This window comes from Herpailurus yagouaroundi, unplaced genomic scaffold (genome assembly GCF_014898765.1).
Source record: "Herpailurus yagouaroundi ecotype Mexico unplaced genomic scaffold, PumYag 159, whole genome shotgun sequence".
Lineage (NCBI taxonomy): Eukaryota > Metazoa > Chordata > Mammalia > Carnivora > Felidae > Herpailurus > Herpailurus yagouaroundi.
The window spans coordinates 37,100,101-37,123,444 of record NW_024412400.1 but is presented as its reverse complement, the minus strand read 5'-3'; the positions used below and the strand labels follow the sequence as shown (position 1 = coordinate 37,123,444).

The window sequence follows — 23,344 nt, the reverse complement described above, 5'->3', positions numbered from 1 at the left end:
CCCCCCCCCCCCCCCCCCCCCCCCCCCGCCCACCCCCTCGAGGGGTGGCCTCCACGCCCCCCCCCTCCCCCTCCCACCCACCGGGGGGGGGAAGGGGGGAATGCCTGAATCTGTGCCTCATCTTCTTGAGTCACTAGAAGGGCTGATTATCATCCAAAATGTTGTCCTCTGTGACATTAAAATGCGAGGGTCAGTCCCTTCTGCTCCTTGTTTGAATCCAAATAAATCACCTTCGCAAGTCAGTGCCAGCTTTGCTCTTTTAAGGCCGCTTTTTGTCTAAAAATTGTTAAAAGACAAACTGCAGCATATGAAACATTTTAAGAGTTTATTTGAGCAAAAATCAATTCCAATCAGACAGCACCAAACCGGAAGTAGCTAGGAGCTCTCTTCCTACAGAAGCCTGGGGAGTGACACAGAGAAGGTGCGGAAGTTAGGAAAAGGAATGATTGGCTGGCTATGGCTTAAAGCCTAGTGGCTGTTTGGGACTGCTTTCCTTAGGTTTTGATTTTGTAACTCTGAGGCATTTATAGGCTCAGATTTTGGTTTGATTACAAAGGCAGCCATGACATCTAAAGCCACCTCCATCTAATGGCCTCTTTAATTAATTTAACACTTTGGCAGAATGAGTGCTGGGCTCTTTTCCTACACCAGGAAGCTTGTAAATCAGTGTTTTATTTATACATCAGTGACTTCATTAACAATCAGGACTCTATTAAAGGATGACAGGAAGACGATTATAATGCAGTCTATAGGGTCTGTCCCTGCTGCTAAATTGGTCCTCAGTCATGGAGCCTTGGGGAAATGCCAGTCACATTCTGTCAGGAAAGATCTGAAGGAATTGAATCATCTAGTGAAACTGTTGGGGAGGGGCCAGTGGGAAGGCCCTTGGGGGTTGTCTGGGTACTGAAATTGTAGAAGAATCCTCAGGTCACTCTGGTCCTGTCTTTAGCTTGCCCATGAGCAACTTGAAGGCATCATCTTAGGGCTCCTGAGTTTAGCAGAGTGCTTAGTGCATAGCAAGGGCCCGGCACTTTGTTCTTGAAAATAAAAACTTAGGAATTGTACATGTAGAGGGGAACCAAAACCTAAAGAGGTTGTCTGACCAAGACCATAAAGGTAGTTTCCAGTTGAGTCGTGATTTTCAACCAAGGCATTGGTGCTCCATCATTAGTCCCAGTGCGTCATTCATTCACGGAATATGCATTAAGTCTCCTCAGCTAAGGGCGAGGGGCTGTGGGGTTACAATAAAGTCCCTCTTTACCCTCAGAATCATTTATAGTCTACTGAGGAAGATATGATAAATGTATAAGACTAGATATGATATATGCTGGTACTTATTGATTTAAATGAATCTTTTCTAGGAATCATTACCATGGGTATCATATGCTTTATCTAAGCACAAACCTGTATCTCAGTAAATAAACCTTCCTTTCTTCCAGTTGATTAGACTCCCTCCTTTCCCCCATAGTCCATCTGGCTACAAATCCTATGGATTCTGCTTCAACTATACCCGGACTTTAATCATTCCTCATACACTCCATGCTATCACCCGAGGACCCAGCTGCCATGATCCCTCACCGGATCAGCGTATCAGCTGACTGGGTCTCCTACTTCCTCCTGTGCCTTCCTTGAGACCTCTCTCAACTAGGCTCAAAACCCCCCAGGACCTGGCTCCTACCATTCCCCTCATTCTTTGTGCTCTGGCCACACTAACGTCCTTGCTGTCTTTGAGCACACCATGCATTTTATTTCTGCCTGTGAGGATCTTTTTCCAGACATCCTTGGGACTGCCTTTCCTCACCTCTTCGTTGAAATATCTCCTTCCTAGTGAAGCCTGCCCTGACTACCCAGTTTCAAAGGGTATGCCTGCACCTTCCAGTCCCATGTGTGGCACTCCCTGTGTCCTTTCCTGGCTTTGTTCTGGAATACTTACTACCATCCAATATTTTTAACTTCATTAGTCGTCCTTCTCTCCATGGAGTATAAGCTCCAAGGAAGCAGTGATGTGGCAGTATCCTCACTCCTCACACATATTTAATGTAGAATTTAGGACTGAGCCTCAGGCTCAGGATTTGGAATTTAGCCCACATTCCAGTGTTTCCCAAACCTTAAAACCATGCCCCACATTAACACAAATATCTCAAGTTCCATACTGAAAAGGGCCTCCAAGTGAGAAGTACGGTCCCACCTTTCCATCAGTATCAGTAATGATCAGTAATGTTGAGCTTTTTTGTTAGTGTGAATTATAAAACTAGATGTGTGTTTATATTTTCAAGTGTAAAATTTTAACAATGACTATGCCTTTTCAAACTATGTGCCTTCCTTCCCCTGAGCCCTCTCCTCTGTCTCCTCTGAGAGATTCCCATTATGCTTCTCTAGGGGTCAATGATAACCCATCCTGCATTGAGAATCCATCTAAAATGAAGGGTGCTTCTTTAACAGGCAGTGTGGCTTTCTCAGTTCTCAGATAAGGAATATGCTACATTTGGAAAACAATGTTGTTCACTACAGCCAAAAGAACTCTTCCTTGAGGAGCAAAAACTTGATATATCTAAGGACTAAACACCATGTCAAAAAGTAGATCAACACAAAGAAAGCACAAAGGTGGTATAAAACAAAGCGGATTTGAAATACAAAGCAGAAAACAAATCTTGATAGGACTTAAACAGGTTATACCATTTCTGCTGTTAACACAAAATACAGGCATAAGCTTAAAATATGGTGCAAATGAGGTCACCAAGCAAAGTCTAATGGCAAAATGACAGGACTTTTGGCCACCAAAGACCAAACCTCAGGTAAGTCAGGTAAGTATGCCTATGAGGAATCAAGACCAAAAATCTCTGAAGAGTGGTTAGTTGATTTTGAAGCATGTCATGTGTAGCAAGAAAGGCTGTTCTCTGAAGGCCACGGACATGGGAGTAGTGCTATCGGCAATCAGAACCCAGAAGTGCTAGCCACGCCTTCGTATTCTGGTGTACACATGAAGGGGCCCTACTTGACCTCTATTTACAGGTATCTCCTCTTTTGGAATCCTGAAATTTGGAAAGGGAAAAGTAGGACAGCCTCTCTCGTCAAAGAACTAGCTTGTTCATATCACAGACTATAACTTGAAGTCACTGATGTTTCTGACAAGTTCTAATACATGAGCTAGTATGAGCAGGATTCTGGTATTTCAATAAAAATAGGATCCCTAGGTATTTGGAACCTTGCTTGTTCCTCTTTATTAACCTCAAACTCTTCTAGAGTCGCAGGGGCTACATTTTACAGAGGTTCATTTAGAAATGAAAAGAGGGCTGCTGCAGCACTAATGGGGAAACACCCTAGCTGCTCTCGTTGTGGGCACAAGCTACCCACTAACCCGGTCTTTGGTGCTGTTACTTTATATTTTCTAGAGAATTCAGCATGGCACAACATGGTCAAATCCTAACATCCAGACGGACCGCACTAAAGGTCAAACTATGGGGCAGGCTAATGTGCAGGACCTGAGTAACCAGAAAAGCTCTGATGCCAACATTTTGAGAAAAGTAGAACACAGGATACTTTAAAAAGTCTAGGGGCACCTGAGTGGCTCAGTTGGTTAAGTGTCCAACTTCGGCTCAGGTCATGATCTCACAGCCCATGAGTTTGAGCCCCAGGCTCAGAGCCTGGAGCCTCTTTTGGATTCTGTGTCTCCCTCTCTCTGCCCCTCCCCCACTCGTGCTGTCTTTTCCTCAGAAATAAACATTAAAAAAAAAAATTTTTTTTTTTTTGAAGTCTAACATAGGCTGAAAAAGTCAGCTCTAAACAACTTACCTAGACAGGAGGGGAATATATTCCTGTATACCAGACGTGCCTGGCTATCGGGAATGAAGGAATCCTGCATGGTGCCTCCACTCTGTAGGTCCTCAAAACAAGTCTGTTGAATGAATAAGCAAATTAAGGACCATAGTGCATCAAAAATCAGCCTAGTTAAGTGCAAGTAAAGAATCTGAGCTCTTTCCAGATTGCTTTATTCTTTTTTGTTCCTGAGGAGTTCTCAAATTTGCTATTCCCTTACTAACAGGTAAGGTATAATAATTTTAAACAAGCAGAATTCTGAAACCAGTAAGAAAGTGAGGTCTCACAAAGAATAGACAGGCTTCTTGTAATTTATTTGAGTTATTTCCAAGCGACAGTTACAAAAGTTTTTAATTTTTATTAATACTCTTGATAAGAAAATAAAATTTAAATAAAAATACATTCTCAACAATACAACATGGTTACACAAATTCACTACATTAAGTTTTGATAACTTATATTTTCAAACTGGACACTGTAAAAACCAATATTTACTAGCAACATATTAATTTCCAAGTTAATAAAAATGGAAGCCAATAACATCAGTCATGACAGGTAATTTAACTCTAGAATGAGTCCTGTATTTTTCACATACTGTAAGGACACCTAAAAGGCTTTGTAGCATTGTCATTACAGGATGTACCGTTAGAACAGATTAAAGGTGCTTTTACTAAAAAAAAAAAAAAAAAAAAAAAAAAAAAGCAAAAAGAAAGAAAAAGAAAAAAGTCTGTTCTCTAAAACCTGGCACTAATGAGTCTATGAATGAAATCAGGCTTCAGAAACAAACAAAAGCCACATCATTCATCACTTTTCTTTTATGATAAGGGAAAACCTAGTTTTGACACTTAGCCATTACCCGTGATATTAAAACATACTTCTTTGGCAAATAAAATCATTCAACTTGATACATTAATATTCCTGGGAGTAAAAAACTTTGCTATTGCCATCATCTTACTAAATGACTATTAAAAAACCAAACTAAAAAAACCCCAGAACAAACAATAACAACAGATCGCCAAAATCGCAACTGATGAAAATGGCTAAACTAAGAACCAGAACTGGCATTTATGGCAAGGGTTTTTCCAAATCATCCTTTTCTGTCCTTCTAGGCGTTGTCAGGTTTTTAGGGTGAAGTGAGCTGCCATGTAGTTTTCAAGTGTGGAAAAGGCAGAGAAAGCACATCACATAGCAGAAACCAAAGTACTCCTAAGTAACAACAGAGGGATGAGGCCCTTGGAAGCAAGTACCTAGGTTATCCTAAGATCCTACTGACATGGTCTTTTATTTCAGAAGACTTTTAAAGAAAATTAATTTAATTTCACATTACTTCTGTTTAGGCTGTGCCAAACCGGTTAATTCCAGTCAAACAGGGTGTTTAAAAGTGTCCTGCGAAAAAAATAACTATATGACTGAACTCTTCCCTTCAAATTCAGAGTCATGTATTCACACACAGCCTTGGTCCCTTTGATAATGCCATAATCTTTAAAAACCACCATAATAGGGGATTTGATATCAGAAATATTAAAAAAATATTTCTTTTGCCTTGAAGAACTAGCAGAGGGCTAAAACAGCCACTGGAGAGTAACAAGTGGTAATTGGCAATGCTCACATGTCCTTTTCAGGTAGACATCTCAGAGACTCTTAAAAGGACATTTCAATCTGAATGAAATTCAACAATGAGAAATTTATTAAATGGTTAAATTCTTTCACATTGATAAATCAGTGTAATTTATGGAATATACAAGCTCATAAAATTTAAAGGAATCTTTCAAATTTGTCTTTAAAATGGGCCAGGAATAAACCTACCATAATGGAGACTAGGACTGATTCTTAAATAAAACCAAATGATTTTAACAAGTCATTTAGAGAAATACATTGGTCAGTTATAATCATTTATGGAACGACTTTGATTGTGTGCCAATGGTCTTTAAAAAAATTCCCTAGTAATAATATAATTTAAAAACAACTACTCACCAATAACGTAACTGGCAAAGTATATCCTGAAGTTTAGCTTATGCTCAGGAAAACAAAAAAAGCACTACTAGCTAGACTTACATTGATAAGTCACAGTTTTAAACAGAAATATGTAAATACTCCAAGGTTCAAGGTACCACATTTAGAAAATGATTTAAATTTAAAAAGACAGAATAAGAGTACCATGGTTTTTAATACTGATGAAGCAATTTGTATCCCTCTTAACTTCAAGGAAGCAACTTGCTTCGAATGCTTATATACAATTACGGTTTTTAGGATAAAAGTAAATCATTACGGAAAAACAGAATTAAAACAGTTGCTTGCCCACACTCCTTTTGGCTAGCAGGCAATAAGAAAACAGCAATGAAATATAAACATTTTCAGGAAAGCACTATTTCTAGACTTAAACACTGATCATTCAACTGATCATAAAGATTAGATACCACAGAGTATCTAAAGTATAATCTGGGGCAGCCCAGATTATTAAAGTGCGCCGAGTGACTGTTCTTGAGTTAGCTCCCAACCTCACACTAGGAGGAGGGTGTCCTAGGTGGTGGCCCTTATGATAATAATGCGGAGTAACGGGTGAAGTCAAGGGATTTTCCTACCACCGTCTTTCACTGTTTCCTGTCTCTTCTTTTTCAGAAGAGACGTCCTTACAAGTCATATTAACTCGAACTCTCAAATCAAGAAAATGAGTACCTGATATTTAAAACAACAACAAAAATTTAGTGATCTCATTGTATTTCATCTGCCATCACTCATCCCAAATGTAAACAAGATGCACAAAACAGTATATGTTCTCTGATTCCTCCTGTCTGGGTTCTGTTTACATCTTTAAATAGGCAAAAGGATCCACCAACCTTCAAGGATGCTCTGGCAGTTTTCTAAAGTCCCTAATGTAATCTGTAATGACTAACAGACAAAAGGAAAAATCTCTCTTTTTTTTTCTTTTTTGAAGAGGGAGGGTCTAGATGAACTAAATGGAAAGCTCTGAATTGTCATGGATTGGGATTCTCTAGTAAAACACAACACTGGCAGTATAGAGCAGGCACTAATGGTAGTGAAAGTCCACAGAACATGGAGTGGTACAAGAAGAGATGGTTTCTTGCTATGGAGGAGTTCTTTTGTTACAAAGCTTCTTTAGGAAGATTCTTTCTATTAAAAACAAGTTGCAGACGCATGGCTTTTGACACGTAAGATATGAAGGGAATCTTGAATTTCAAATTCTCTAGTAATGCATCAATACCAGGATTCCCAGTTACTTTCAATTATTAAATATTAAATACAACGTGAATGCAGGTGACAATGAAGCCAATGTTCATTCTTAAATACTAAGAACAAAATACATGATGAATTGAAAAACTCCAACAAAAACAGTATTTTCCAGTTCTTCTGAATCAATTGCTCACACTCTAAGATGTTTTTCCTACAATTGGATTTTCCCTAAAAAATAAAAGAAAACCATTTTTCAAAAGTCAGAAAATGTAACACTTTAAAAAGTGACAAATTATCTCATAGTATCCATTAAGTATAATTTTCCCCTGATAATCTCTCACGTCAAGGCTTATTTCATTAATTCAACAAGTATTTACTGATCACCTTTTAAATGTAAGGCACTATTCTAGAAGCTATGGATACAGTAGTGAACAAAATAGACAAAACCCTGCTCTCACACAGCTTACTTTTCTGGCATAGGGAAAGTAAAACAAACAAGGAAGATATTTAGTACAAGAGAGACTGGCATTTTTTAATAGAGAAAAATAAAGCTGGGAAAAGATACAGTGTGTGTGTGGGAGGGGATAGGTACTATTTAAGAAGGGTGGTCAAGCATTGGCTAGGACCTCAGATGGAAATTTCCAGGGACTCCAAGAAAACTTGTTTTAGCACTGGTGGAAGAGAGCCAATTACACTAACATAGAAAAGACAGGATTCAGTTAAGCGTCTGACTATTGATCTTGGTTCAGGTCTTGATCTCAGGGTTGTGAGTTCAAGCCCCTCATCATTGGGGGCATGGAGCCTACTTAAAAAAACAAACAAACAAACAAAAAAAGGATGTGGATGGTTACGATAACCTTTCTAACGTACTGAGCCTTCTATCCAGGGAGAACAAAAACATTTACATCTGTCAAACTGTTTTTATTGTTCATAAATCAAAGATGTAATTAATAATCACATTATTTAAAAAAAATTATTTTGAGAAAGAAAGAATGTGTGCAGGGGAGAGGCAGAGGGAGGGAGCGAAGAAGGGAGAGAGGGAGAGAGAGAGAGGGAGGGAGAGGGAGAGAGGAAGGGAAGGAGGGAGGGAGAGAGGGAGAGGGAGAGGGAGAGGGAGAGGGAGAGGGAGAGGGAGAGAGAGAGAGAGAGAGAGAGAGAGAGCGCGAGCGCGAGCGGGCGCGAATGCGAATGCATGAATCCCAAGCAGGCCCTGCACTTTCAGCATGGAGCCCAATGCGGGCCTTGATCTCATAAACTGTGAGATTATGACCTGAGCTGAAATCATCAGATGCTTAACTGACTAAGCCAGCCAGGTGCCCCAATAATCACGTAATTTTTAAAGAATACTTCAAATGGTGGCACAAGGGTTCAAAGCTCCCTCACTAATCAGCTGTATGACCCTGGGCAAAGCACTTAACTTCCCTGAGCCTCAGTGTCTCTAGCTATGAAATGGGAATATAACCATGGCTGATGCGAGGATGAGTGGGAGAGTGCACAGTGTGGCAAATACTCATTTGCTGGTCTAAGAACCATGCTCTCCTCTTCACCTCTGTGTGAACATGAATCTGATTCTAAGTGCTGGTACTGTGCAGACCTGTGTCCCAGGGAAAGCGGTGGGGGGTAACTTTAGATAAGGTTCTTTCTTCTTTGTGAGAAGGAAACAGGTCTTTCTGCCTCTGGATATTATATAAAAATAGTGAACTACTGCAACTCATCTGTGACCGTAAGAGGACAAGCTTGAGGAGGACAGAAACCATCCTGCTGAGGATGGGTTGGTGGCCGGATAGCCCTTGATGACAGTGCTGAGTTGCTGAACTAACCAGCCATGGAAGTCAGGACTTTATTTGTGAGGTAGAAACATGTCCTTTTGGTTAAGCCACATCAATGGGGATTCTAAAAACAATCTAAGTGATAGGATATAAAATATAAAACTCTGTATACATAATATACAGCGCTCAGCAGTGGACTAAGCTTCTAATAAAATGTTAGTTGTTGCTGTTGTTATCCATGGTAATATCCACCTACATCTGAGATGAGTCCAAAGAATCAACTATAAAATACTTCTAGCATTTTCACAGCTGTTTTTTTTTTTTAGTACTTAGTATGTATAAGGCACTGTCAGAGATATTAAGAAGGAAGAGGAATAGTAAAAACAAAACAAAAACTACTAAGTATTCAATTTAATGGAATAATTAATTTTAACATTAAAAGTGGTGATACAGTACAGCACCAACATAAAGAAACAATACCAGAACTACAAAGACAAAGATCACTGTGTGAGTGGACAGGGGAACTTAACACACAAGAGAAAGGTTCTGAGCTGGGTCCTGAAAGATGAAGGTAGGCGGGAGGCCTGCACGTCAGTTGTACATACCTAGTAGTAGTTGGAATCTCAGACAATGTTTATTTATTTATTTATTTATTTATTTTAATATGAAATTTATTGTCAAATTGGTTTCCCTACAAGACCCAGTGCTCATCCCAACAGGTGCCCTCCTCAATGCCCATCCCCCACTTTCCCCTCTGCCCCACCCCCCATCAACCCTCAGTTTAGTCTCAGTTTTCAAGAGTCTCTTACGGTCAAACAATGTTTAAAAATGTGTTTAGAGTATCTTAAAAATACTTACTTGCTCCCATATTTTGCACTAGTTGATCTTTTCTTCCTATACTTTTCATGAGGTTCATCTAGCTTCTCTATGATGCTTTTTATTTGCTTAATTGTCTTAAAGGTTGTTACAGAATCCTCAATTACAAAGTTAGAATAATCATCAGGCTCTTTCTGTGGTCCTTGATAGACTGCTATAGTTCCACAAGCCTCTACAAGGAGCAGTAAAATCTCTGATCAGAAAACTAAATTCCACAAATGTAATTTTTAGAATACATAAGAACTTTTCAAGTTTTTCAAGCTGGGAAGATTTCCCACTGGAAATGCACAGATAACCCAGATACTTTCATTTTATTAATTACGAACAACACATATATGCAAAAACAGTACTTTCATGAGTATCTATGAAAAATGCCTACTTGAGAGTTTATCAATGTTCATATAAGTAATATTTTGGTAAAGCTAGGGGTATTTTCAATTTTAAGACAATGCCAAAGCAATTATATCAGTAACTGGTAATGAAGGATCATGGGTTATATAAAAATATTTTAATTGTACATTTACCTTCCATTTTCTGCAGCTTAAGTAAACTGAGGGTAAAAAGGGAATAAATTCTTTCTGTTTCTCTGTCTTCATCAATATCTATTTGGATGTCTGCAGGGACACCTCTATGGTAAAAAATGAAATTAAAGACATTGAAAAATTTCACTTTGTTAACATGCTGAAAACTTTTGGTGGCTTGAGACTAGAAAACAGAACCACAGAACTTCGCAGAAGGAACCTCAGCAATCTAGTCTCATCTGATAATCTAATAAAATGGGGCCATGAGAGCTTTGGTCATTATGCAACTCTAATCCAAATCCAATCTAAAGAGAAATCATTTTCATAACATCTATGCTTCATCACAAAAGCAATATATTACTTCTTAAGTCGACACAGCTACCTACGATGGCTGTTCCATGCAATCAGAAAGAGAATGCTAAGTCCTTCCTTGCTCAGGCTTGTGTATCTATTTTAAAATTGCCCATCCTGACCCCAATTTTTTGACCTGGGCCAAACACTGGAGAAAATTTTCACCACCCCAAGAAGTGTATCCATGAGCACTCCCCAAATCTCCCTCCTTCTAGCCTGTCACAACCACTAAATTATTTTCTGTGTCTATAAATTCACCTACTCTGGATACACTATACAAATGCCATCATATAGTATATGGCCTGTGTCTGGCTTCTTTCACTTAGCATGTTTTCAAGGTCCATCCATGTTGCAGCATGTATCAGTACTTCCTTCTACTTTATGGCAGAATTTTTCTTTCTGTCCATATACCACACTTGAAACATTGCTTTTTTTAATGAGAAAGAAACTTACGCAGTACATGGCTTGCAGCCCAGAGCGTTTTCACTGGTCTCCAGACAGCAGAGCCAGTTTCCATTGAGATACGCAGAGGGATGATAAAAACTGAGCCTGTTCTGATTGCATCGGCTGACCCTGCAGAGTACGTCTATCCATTCATTAGCTTCTACACAATTATTTGCCTGGACATAGAGCGGTTTCTCCATATGTATTACTTGGAACATCTTCATAAGCAATTAAGATAAAAAGTTAGTAACAGAGTCTAAAAACCAACACAGTACAAACAGAAAAAGTTATGTAAAAGAAATATAGTTTGCTTGGCTAGATAACTGCTATTCAGGTAGCTTATGAATTGTTATTTTCTTTTTTTATTTATATATATATTTTTAACATTCATTTATTTTTGAGAGAGACAGTGTGAGCAGGGCAGGGGCAGAGAGAGACAGAGAGAGACAGAGAGAGAAAGAGAGAGAGACAGACAGACACAGAATCTGAAGCAGGCTCTAGGCTCTGAGCTCTCAGCATAGAGCCCAATGAGGGGTCGAACTCACGAGCCACGAGATCATGACCTGAGCAGAAGGCAGACACTTAACTGACTGAGCCACCCAGACACCCCATGAATTGTTACTTTTCAAGTAAATTAGTTCCAAGGACAATCTGAGTCACGTGGTACTAAGTAGTACCACAGAATATAATTTTTAGAAGCCACACATGTCCAAAGAATGAACTCTATCATATAAACACTAATAAAGGGAGGGAAATGCAGATGGAGGAAAAAGTATGAGTAAGGGCAAAGCAGTGGGGAAATACAGAGAAACAGGAAATCATCCTGACTGGTTTGAGTACACAGTATATACTGAGTGGTTGCAGGAGATAAGATTGCACAGATTGGTTGGGACTATATTATTAAAGACTTGAATGTCAAAAAAAAAAAAAAGACATGAATGTCAAGTTGAGAGGTCAGATTAGGCACGTACTGAGAAAGTACCTTTTTTTTTTTTTAATTTTTTTTTTCGACGTTTATTTATTTCTGGGACAGAGAGAGACAGAGCATGAACGAGGGAGGGGCAGAGAGAGAGGGAGACACAGAATCGGAAACAGGCTCCAGGCTCTGAGCCATCAGCCCAGAGCCTGACGCGGGGCAAGAACTCCCAGACCGCGAGATCGTGACCTGGCTGAAGTCGGACGCTTAACCGACTGCGCCACCCAGGCGCCCCGAGAAAGTACCTTTCATAGGCTAGACAGACTATATAAGGCATCAACAATAATGGACAATTTATTTATTTAAAAATATTTTTTATTTGGGGCGCCTGGGTGGCTCAGTCGGTTGTGTCCAACTCTTGATTTTGGCTTAGGTAGTGATCTCAGAGTTCGTGAGTTCGAGCCCTGCATCAGGCTCTGCACTTTCAGTGCAGAGTCTGCTTGGAATCCTCTCTTTTCCTCTCTTTTGGCCCCTCACTTGCTTGTACTCTCTCTAAAAGATAAACTTTAAAAAATGTTTTTTATTTGAATACAATGGACACATGATGTTCCATTAGTTTCAGGAGCAATAATGGACAATTTTAAGACACAGTTCTAGCCAGCAATTATAAAATACTAATGATTAATGGCAAAAATAAAAACAATCTCTTAAAAATTTTCAACCAATACATTTAAAACTTTAAAAATAATATTTATGTAACTTACATTTTTCTTGTTGAAAGAGCTCTCTTCCAGTTTTTCTACAGCAAGAATGTTTTTCACTGGAATTGTATAAATTGCATCTTTGCCTAAATTATTAATAAAAGTAGAACAAGATTAAAATAATTTCCATCAGAATTATGTGAGAGGTTAAATCTGTGAAGTTTAAGCTCATCCTCGTCATAGCAGGAATATAATCTGAAGGTTTCTGAATGATACACATTTAAGTATTCTTTGTTTTATGGAACAGATGAATTTTGCTTGTTTTCTATAAAGTGACTTCCTCTTTACTTTTTTCAATATAAAGTTTTAAAAATTTTTACGGAAAAATGTGGGAAGAAATTTGATCTCAATGTAGAAAATTTAAATGTTACTATCTTTTGAAACAATTATATGGGGGCTGAAAAAATATTATACTTAGCAGTAGAGGCCTGCTCAAAACTTGCCCAGACATGGAATTTTCTTTCAGGGAGTTCTCACATAGGGAGTGACTCAGACTGTTCCTAAGTAGATTTTTCTGTTTTAATAGTGTAATATTTAAGGGGTTGACCCTGAAAACTATGATTGAAATTGAAAAATTGTTCATTACTATCATATACTGGCTGGTCAGATGACTAGAACTACCAAATTTACTCTAAGAGATATAGGGAACAAGAGTAAAGTTTTTATTTGGAAGAGTGAATCCTTCACCTAATTTAAGAATTTGGAAATCTGAGTTTGCTAAAGGAGCTCCATTATAACATATCATGATGATATGATGTATTTTCGATTTATAATTTACCAGAATAGACACTATCTCATATATTTATAGAAATTATAAGCAAATATAGTTATGACTTTTCCTGGCCATTCTGTAATGTTGTTCTTAGTAAAACCAAAGCTTTGCTTTTATTTTCATAGAGTTTAATGACATATGTATTTAAGTGCTGGAGGTTAAGACCTTTACACTTTGTACTGGTCCATGGATTAATGTACAGCTTTCTAATCAAAGACAGTTATTTGGTTAATAAAGGTTAACCTAAAATATTTGCAGAGAGGTTAACCTAAAATATTTGTTAAGCCTGGTTGCTGGTGTAAAATCTAAAATTTGTGTAATTCAAGCAGATGTGATGTAACATTTTTTTAAAAAGATAAAGTTCCTTAATTCAACTATCATACATATAATGCCTACTATATACCAGACACTGTTCTAATCACTTTGGATACAGTAGTAAACAGAATATCTAAGACCCCTAATGAAGTCTGCGCTTAGGTCTAGAAAGACTGGTAGAAGACAAATATTAGGTCGAGATAAATGTTACAATGAAAATAACCTGAGGTGATATACTAGAAAGCAATTGGGAAGTGACTTTAAATTGGGTAGTTAAGGAAAACTTTTCTCAGAAAACATTTAAATTCAACAAATACAAATCATAAGTGCAAGAGAAAATAAGAAAAGACTATCAGCAGTTTCCTGGAAGCAGACAAGATCAAATTTATGGCAGCGGGGGGGGGGGGGGGGGGCGGCGGGGGGAGTAAATTGAAGGAAGCCACAGCCCGAACCAGATGAAGGAAAAGACATCTGGCAAAAGTAGTAGTTAGAAGAGAGCTTCAAGCCAGAGTCAAGGGACACAGACAGCTGGGGACTGGAGACACAAGGATGGACGGACACACGCACACACACACACACACACACACACACACACACACACACACACTCAGACATACATGGAGATGATTAATAGGTAAGCTGCATCTGGGAGAGCTCCCCCTCCCTCAGACTGTACTAAGCAGCAGTCAACAGGGGTGCATGTTTCAGGCTCTAGCAGTAATGATGCCTACTGGGGCTGCAACCACAGTACTATGTCACAGGTAGTCGCTGACCCTCAGAGGGAAGGAGAGCATCCACACCAGGACACAAGCACCCGCAGCCTTGCCCCTTGGCAGCTTGTCCTGTACTTCCCTCACAATCATTGGCAGGAGGCTACTGAACACTCAAGCAGATGAACAGACTGTAAAAACATAAAGATGAGGAAATCACCAAAAAGATCACAAAACAATGAGGAAAATCAGCACCCTGAAGGAGACACACAGACGCAACAAAGAGGATAACATTTAAGGAAATGAAGGGTATAATAAATTTCCTTTGGGTACTGATCTACATGGGGTAGCACCATAGAAATTCCAGATAATTTTATATTTTTGCAGGAAGTTTCTATCTTTAGATTTATTTTATACATAAAGCATTCACACACCCTGGAATTAATTGCTGGATTTGTTCATTTCTAGGCAAATTATAACAGCATTTGTAGAGAAAACACATTGCTCCCAGGCACACATATTATCATGATGTCGTTAGAGTTAACTTCATAGTTAGCAATATTAACTGAAATGAATTGCAAGTTGAATTAGTAAAAGAGGAGATTTCACTGAGGGCTCTCCAAAAATACAGTGCAAAAGAACAAAGACACAAAAAATTAAAAGAAGAGCCATGATGGACAGATTTAGAAGTTTCAATACCTGATAAGAATTCTAGAAGCAGAACAGAAAGAGTGTTCCGGAGAAAATTACCAATGGAAATGTCCCAGAGATAAAAATAGCAATCTTCAGACTGAAAGGACCCAAGTGCTGAGCAGGATGGAAAGAAAAAGACCATAACCTCATACTAGGGAGTCAAATATTAGAACTTGAAGACTAAAGAAAGTCCTAAAAGTTTCTAGGGAGAAGAATCAAGACAACCAGATTGATATCAAAATTCTCACCAGCAAAAATGTAAACTAGGAAACCATTAAGTAGTATCTTCAAAGTTCTGAGGGAAAATTTTAAATCCAGTCTCACTATCATTGAAGAGTAAGGGTAAAATACATTGTTTAATACTCAAAGACCCAGAACAATTATCAGCCATAAGCCTATTGAAATAATTCTTTGAGGAAGCACTCCTGCAAAATAAAAAATAAATGCAGGAAAAGGCAAATATGTTATGCAAGAAATATTGCTGGGTAAAGAAATCAGCAAAACTGTTAAGCATGGATAGAAAATCATTAAAATGTAACATATAAAGTTAAAAGAAAAATGAGAACCTAGTATTACATTTTGGATGACTTCACTAGGGAGTCATTAGCTTTCCCATTAGTTTGGGAAAATAATGAATTGAAAGCATCCTACGGTTCTTTTCCTGAGTGGGGACTTTGATTAACTGTAGACCTTAAGATAAACATGGAAGTTTAAATTTGTCTGTTAACAACTGCAGAGTTGAAATATGATGCCCATATTCTCTCATGAGACAGAGTGTACGAGCATGCAATCAAGAACGTGCGTGGGCCTGATTATTACAATAAAAAGGCAGGAAAAGGAAAATAAACCCAATAAACAGAAAAGCCTAGTAAACAGAAAGCACAAAACAAAGCAGTAATCATAATAATCGTAATAAATGTTAGTGCATTAAGTTTCCCTATTAGATGAATGAAACCCGGTTTCAGTTAAAATCTCCATTATTTCTACCAAAAAGAGTTACCATATGACTCATCAATTCCATCTCTACGTATACACACACCCAAGAGAATAAAAAACATATGTCCATACAAATGTTCACAGCAGAATTGCTCATAATAGTAAAAAATTAGGAACAATCTAAATGTCCAACTTATTAATGGATAAACAAGATTTGGCTTATATCTATACAATGGATTTAGTCATAAAAGGAACAAAGCACTGACTCAGCCTATATCATTGATGAGCTTAGAAAACATTATGCTAAGTGAAAAAAGTCAGTCACAAAAGGTTATATATTTTATGAGTCCATTTATATGAAATCCCCAGCACAGGCAAATCCATAGACACAGAAAGTGAACAGATAGTTGTTAGGAGCTGGGAGAAGGGAGGAATGACGAGTGACTTCTAATGGGCATAGAGTTTCCTTCTGGGGTGATGAAAATGCCCCAGAATTAGTGATCTTACAACTTTGTGAATATGACAAAAAAAAGCTTGCTGAGATTTGGAGTAGCACTGTGTTAAAATCAAGATGAACTGGAGAGGTAAATTTGAGAAGTGACTTCTTAAAAAATACTGAATCTTCCAGTTCACAAACATGATGTAGGTCTCCTTTATGTCTTATTTTATCTCAGTAATGTTCTATTGTTTTCAGTGCATAGGTCTTCTACTTCTTAGGTTAAATTTATTGCTAAATATTTTTTTGGGGAGGGGAGGAAGGGAGCTGCTACTGTAAATGGTATTTTTTTTATTAAGTTTTATTTATTCATTTTGAGAGAGGCAGAGCAGCAAGCGAGGGAAGTGCAGAGAAAGAAGGAGAGAGAGAATTCTAAGCAGGTTCTATGATGTTAGCACGCAACCTGATGTAGGGCTCGAACTCATGACCTGAGCCAAAACCAAGAGTCCAACGCTTAACCAATTGAGCCACCCAGACGTCCCTGTAAATGGTATTTTAAAGATTTCATTTTCGGGGCGCCTGGGTGGCGCAGTCGGTTAAGCGTCCGACTTCAGCCAGGTCACGATCTCGCGGTCTGTGAGTTCGAGCCCCGCGTCGGGCTCTGGGCTGATGGCTCAGAGCCTGGAGCCTGTTTCCAATTCTGTGTCTCCCTCTCTCTCTGCCCCTCCCTCGTTCATGCTCTGTCTCTCTCTGTCCCAAAAATAAATAATAAAAAAAAAAACGTTGAAAAAAAAAGATTTCATTTTCTAGCAGTTTCCTTCTGGTTTATAGAAATACAATTGGTTTATATATATATATGAATCTTGTATCTCAAGGCCTCCACTTATTGGTTCAAGTATTTGTTTTGAAGATTCCTTAGGATACCTATGTATGCCTTTTATTTTAATGTTTATTTCTTTTTTGAGAGACAGAGACAGAGAGACAGAGTGCGAGCGGAGGGGGAAGAGAGAGAGGGAGACACAGAATCTGAATTAGGTTCCAGGCTCTGAGCTGTCAGCACAAAGTCTGACATGGGGCTCGAACCCACAAACCAAACTGTGAGATCATGACCTGAGCCAAAGTTGGATGCTTAACCGACTGAAACACCCACCCACCCACCCCATTTTCTCCTTTAAAATTTTTTTTAAAACATTTTTGAGAGAGAGAGAGAGAGAGAGAGAGAGCGCGTGTGCGCAAGCATGAGCACACCAGTGGGGGAGGGGCAGAGAGAGGGAGACAGAATCCGAAGCATGCTCTACATTGTAAGCCTGACATGGGGCTCAAACTCATTAACTGTGAGATCATGACCTGAGCCAAAATCAAGAGCTGGACATTTAACTGAGTGAGCCACTCAGGTGTCCCTGCCTTCTTTCCCTTCCTTTTTTTTTTTTTTTGGCCTTATTACATTACAATCTCATTGTGTTGTACAATCTTATTACAGCACAATGTTGAATAGAATTGAGAAAAGTAGATAATCTTTGCTTTGCTCCTGATATTGAATATGATGTTACATTTATTGTAATTATTGATAAGGCTGTGTTTAAGCTATCATTTTGCTATTTTTTGTTTCATTTTGTTTTCTACCTACTCCATCTGATTTTTGCTCCATTGTTCTTCCTCTCCTGCCATATTTGCTTATTTACTTTTTGGGTAAGGGAGAAGGGGTGGGCTATACTTTTTTTAAAAAAGGTTTTTGTTCTAGAGATTATAATATACAGCCTTAATTCATTACAGTCTACTTAAAATTATGTTGTCATTTCACATAAAATACAAAATCCTTGCAATAATTTAGTCTATCCCTTCCCTTTCTGCTACTCCTGTCCTATATCAAGATTTGTTATAAACTGCGTAATTTAGTGTTATAAATTTTGCATTAAACAATTGCTTTTTATTTATTTATTTTGAGAGAGAGCATGAGTGGGTGGGGAAAGGGGCAGAGAAAGAGGGGAGAGAGCATCCCAAACAGGCTCCATGGGGCTTGATCTCATGAACCATGAGATCATGATCTGAGCCGAAATTAAGAGTCAGACACTTAACCGACTGAGCCACCTAGGTGTCCATAAACAGTTGTTTTTTAAAGAAATTGAGAAAAGAGAAAAGACATTCTTACATTTACCTACATATTTACCATTTCCAGTGCTCTTCATTCCTTCCTGCACATCTGTTTCCATGCGGTGTTATTTCGCTTCAGCCTGAAAATTTTCCTTTAGCATTCCTACAATACAAAGCTGTTTGCAATGGAGTCTCCTGGCTTTCATCTACCCTAAAGGATATTTTCATTTTTAAAGGAAATTTTCGGGGCACCTGAGTGGCTCAGTTGGTTAAACGTCCGACTTCAGCTCAGGTCATGATCTCACGGTTTGAGTATGAGCCCCACATGGGCTGCCTGCTGTCAGCAAAGAGCCTGCTTTGGAGTCTCTGTCCCCACTTCTCTCTGCCCCTCCCCTGCTCGTGTGCACTCTCTCTCAAAAACAAATAAACATTTTAAAAAAATAAAGGAAATTTTCACTAGGATTCTAGGTTGAGAGCTTTTTTTCTCCAGCACTTTAAAGAGGTTATTATTCCATTGTCTTTTGGCTTTAGTTGCTTCTTATGAGAAGTTGGCTGTCAACTGTACTGTTGTTCTCCTGCATGCACTTTGTCTTCTGTTCTGCTTTTGAGATTTTCTATATATCTCTGGTTTAATTACTGTATAGGCCTAAGTGTGATTTTCTTTATATTTATCAGGTTTGGAGTTCAGGGAGATTCTTAGATCTGTAAAATAAATTTTTTCACCAAATTCAGGAAAATTTAGGCCATTATTTCTTCAAATATTTTTTCTGCTCTACTCTTTCTCTACTCTCCTGACATTAATCATGCATTTACTAGACTGCCAAATATTATTCCAAAAGCCACTGAGGTTCTACTGGTTTTTTTCGCTTCCAGACTTTTTTCCCTTTGTTCCTAGATTGGATAATTTCTACTAATCTATCTTCAAGTTCCCTGAACGTTTCTTCTTCAATATTTCAGTTGAAATATTTCACTTCTAGATTTCCATCTGATTCCTTTTAAGTTTCTATTGTTTTCAGTTACTGAAATCCCTCATTTCTTTATTCTTAACTGTCTTACATTGTCCTTGAAGTACTTATAATACCTTTAAAGTTCATGTCTGTAATTCCAACACATAAACCACATAGGGGACTTCTTAGTTTAATGTTTGTTCATTTTTTGAGAGAGACGGGGGGGGGGCAGGGCAGAGAGAGAGGGAGACATAGACTCTGAACCTGAAGCAGGCTCTAGGCTCGGAGCTGTCAACACAGCCTGATGTGGGGCTCAAACTCACGAGGTCGTGACTGGAGCTGAAGTTGGATGCTTAACCGACTGAGCTAGCCAGGCATCCCAGAGGGGTCTACTTATAAGGATTCCTTTTTCTCTTAGCTATGTGTCCTATTTTACTGTTTCTTCTCAAACTTGTTAACGTTTCATTGTATACTGGACACTATGAATGACACATTGTAGATAAGGTGGATTCAGTTACCTTCCCTTGTACAGTTGCATTGGTTGATTGCTCTGAGGCTTGGTTTTATATTTTATTCTGAATCTTAGGACACAGTCTTCACTGCTGAGCCACTGCCCTTTTGATATTTCAATGAAAACCTCAGTGTGTTTAAGCCCATCTAAAATCCAAACTGTTTCTCCTGAGGAAAGAAACTGAAATCTGTTCATATTTTTAAATCTTTCCTGTTACTGCTTTTCAGTAACTTCTTTGAAGTTCCCCAATGCAGAAGCAGTTGAAGAGTCAGCCAAGGATTTCAGGGGAGTTCATATACAGAGTGGAAGGCTCATCCATTTTTTTTTTTTTTCTCCTCAATTTCCAGCTCCTCTGGCAGTCCTGAACTGTATCTTTCGATACCTCAAGCCAACAAAACTGTGGCTTTCTGCCTGAATTTCAGCCATCTCCCATTGCACTGGCAGGAGTGCTTTCAGAGAGAAAAGCCATATAATCATATATTCCATCATGGCTCCCAGTTTTTGAGGGTCAAATCCTTCAGAGAGTTGTTTTATATATTCTTCCAAGTTTATATCTGTTATCTATGAAAGAATGAGTCTAAGACTGACATACTTCATTTTATTGTGTGCTTCTTTATTGTGCTTCACAGATACTGTGTTTTTTATACATTGAAGGTCCGTGGCAACCCTGCATCAAGCAAGCCCATTGGTACCATTTTTCCAACAGCATCTGTTCTCCTCGTGTCTGTGTCACATTCTGGTAATTCTCACAGTATGTCAAACCTTGCCATTATTATTGTATTTGTTATGGTGATAAGTGATCTTTGATGTTACTACTGTAATTCTCCTGGGGTGCCACAAACTATGCCCACATAAGACAACAAACTTAATTGATAAATGTTATGTGCATTCTGACTATTCCACCAACCAGCCATTCTCCTATCTCTCTCCCTCTCCTTGGGCCTCCCTATTCCCTAAGACCTAACAATACTGAAATTAGACCAATGAATAACTCTACAATGGCCTCTAAGTGTTCAAGTGAAAGGAACAGTTGTACGTCTCACTTTAAATCAAAAGCTGGAAATTATTAAGCTTAGTGAGGAAGGAATGCTGAAAGCCAAGACAGGCTCAAAGCTAGGTCTCTTGTGCCAAACAGCCAAGTTGTGAATGCAACAGAAAAGCTCTTGAAGGAAATATAAAAAGTGTCACTGCAGTGAACACATGAATGATAAGAAACTGCAACAGCCTTACTGATGATATGGAGACAGTTTTAGTGGTCGGGATAGATGATCAGACCAGCTACAACATTCCTTTAAGCAAAAGTCGAATCCAGAGCCAGGCCCTAACTCTTTCCAACTCTATGAAGGCTATCAGAAGTGAGGAAGCTCCACAAGAAAAGTTTGCAGCTAGCAGAAAAAGAAGGAAAGAAGCCATTTCCATAACACAAAAGTACAAAGAGAAGCAACAAGTGCTGATGTAGAAGCTGCAGCAAGTTACTTAGAAGATCTAGCTAATGTAATTAATAAAGGTAACTACACTAAACAAAATTTTCAATGTAGACAAAACAGTCTTATATTGGAAGAAAATGCCATCTAGGACTTTCATATCTAGAGAGAAGTCAATGCCTGGCTTCGAAGCTTCACAAGACAGGTTCACTCTCTTGTTAGGAGCTAATGTAGCTGACTTTAAGTTGAAGCCAATGCTCATTTACCATTCCAAAAATCTTGGGGCCCTTAAAAATTATGCTAAATCTACTCTGCCTATGCTCTATAAATGGAACAACAAAGCCAGGATGACAGCACATCTGTTTACCACATGGTTTACTAAATATTTTAAGCCCACTGTTGAGACTTACCGCTCAGAAAAAAAACATTCCTTTCAAAATATTAATGCTCACTACAAGGTACCTGATCACCCAAATACTCTGATGAGGATGTACAATGAGACTAATGTTTCATGGCTGCTAACACAACATCCATTCTGCAGCCCAGGAATCAAAGAGTAATTTTGACTTTAAAGTCTTGACATTTAAGAAATACATAGCTATTAAGAAATACATAGTGGTTCCTCTGATGGATCTGGGCAACATAAATTGAAAACCTTCTGGAAAGGATTTACCATTCTAGATGCTATTAAGGATATGGACCTTATCCTATAAGGATATTTTGCCAAGAGGTCAAAATATCAACATTAACAAGAGTTTCGAAGAAACAAGTTGATTCCAGCCCTCATTGGTAACACTGAGGGGGTTCAATACTTCAGTGGAGGAAGCAACTGCAGATGTGTTGGAAAGAGCAAGAGAAGTAGAAGCAGAGCCCAAAGATTATGACTGACCTCCTGTAATTTCATGATAAAACTTTAAATTCCATGATAAAACTTTAATGGATGAGAAGTTTCTTGTTATGGAGCAAAGAAAGCTGTTTCCTGAAATGGAATCTATTCCTGTGAAGATGCCATGAAGACTGCTGAAATGACAACAAAGGATTTAGAATATTACATAAACCTTAACTGATAAAGCAGAGGCAGAGTTTGAGAAGGCTGACTCCAATTTTGAAAGAAGTTCTACTGTGGGCAAAGTGCTATCAAACAGCATCACATGCAACAGAGAAATCATTCATGAAGAGTCAAGTGATGTGGTAAACTTCATAGTTGTCTTATTTTACGAAACTGCCACAGCCACCCCAGCCTTCAGCAACTTTAACCCTGATCAAGTCAGCAGCCAAACACTGAGGCAAGATCCTCTACCAGCAAAAAGATTACAACTGGCTGAAAGCTCAGAAGATTGTTAGCATTTTCTAGCAATGAAAACTTTTTTGGTCAATTTTAACTTTTTTCTTCCAAATTTGAAAATTCTAGTTGGTTAACATACAGTGTGATATTGGTTTCAGGAGTAGAATTTAGTGATTCATCACTTACATGTAACACCCAGTGCTAAACACAACTGGTGTCCTCCTTAATATACATCACCCATTCAGCCCATACCCCACCCACCTCCCTCCATCAACCCTCAGTTTGTTCTTTATATTAAGAATCTCTTATGGTTTGCTCCCCTCTCTCTCTTTTTTAATCCCCTTCCCAGATGTTCATCTGTTTTGTTTCCTAAATTCCATATATGAGTGAAATCATATGGTACTTGTCTTTCTCTGACTTATTTTGTTGAGCATAATAAACCCAGGCTCCATCCACATCGTTGCAAATCCAAGATTTCATTCTTAGCAATGAGGTAATTCTTTCTTTTTTCTTTTTCTTTTTCTTTCTCTTTTTCTTTCTTTCTTTCTTTCTTTCTTTCTTTCTTTCTTTCTTTCTTT

The 23,344-nt window shown here is 38.5% G+C and overlaps 1 protein-coding gene across 1 annotated transcript in view; it reads right to left on the bottom strand.

The window, feature by feature from the left end:
• Positions 1-4,109: 4,109 nt before the first annotated feature.
• RASA2 (RAS p21 protein activator 2) overlaps positions 4,110-23,344 on the bottom strand; it is a 95,559-nt gene continuing 76,324 nt past the window's right edge. The window contains exons 19-23 of the mRNA XM_040480354.1: positions 12,650-12,732; positions 10,979-11,187; positions 10,178-10,281; positions 9,636-9,825; positions 4,110-7,236 (exon numbers count right to left, since the gene is read on the bottom strand). Coding sequence (XP_040336288.1) covers positions 7,206-7,236; positions 9,636-9,825; positions 10,178-10,281; positions 10,979-11,187; positions 12,650-12,732 — 617 coding nt within the window. The 3' untranslated portion in view covers positions 4,110-7,205. The remainder of the gene's footprint in view (positions 7,237-9,635; positions 9,826-10,177; positions 10,282-10,978; positions 11,188-12,649; positions 12,733-23,344) is intronic.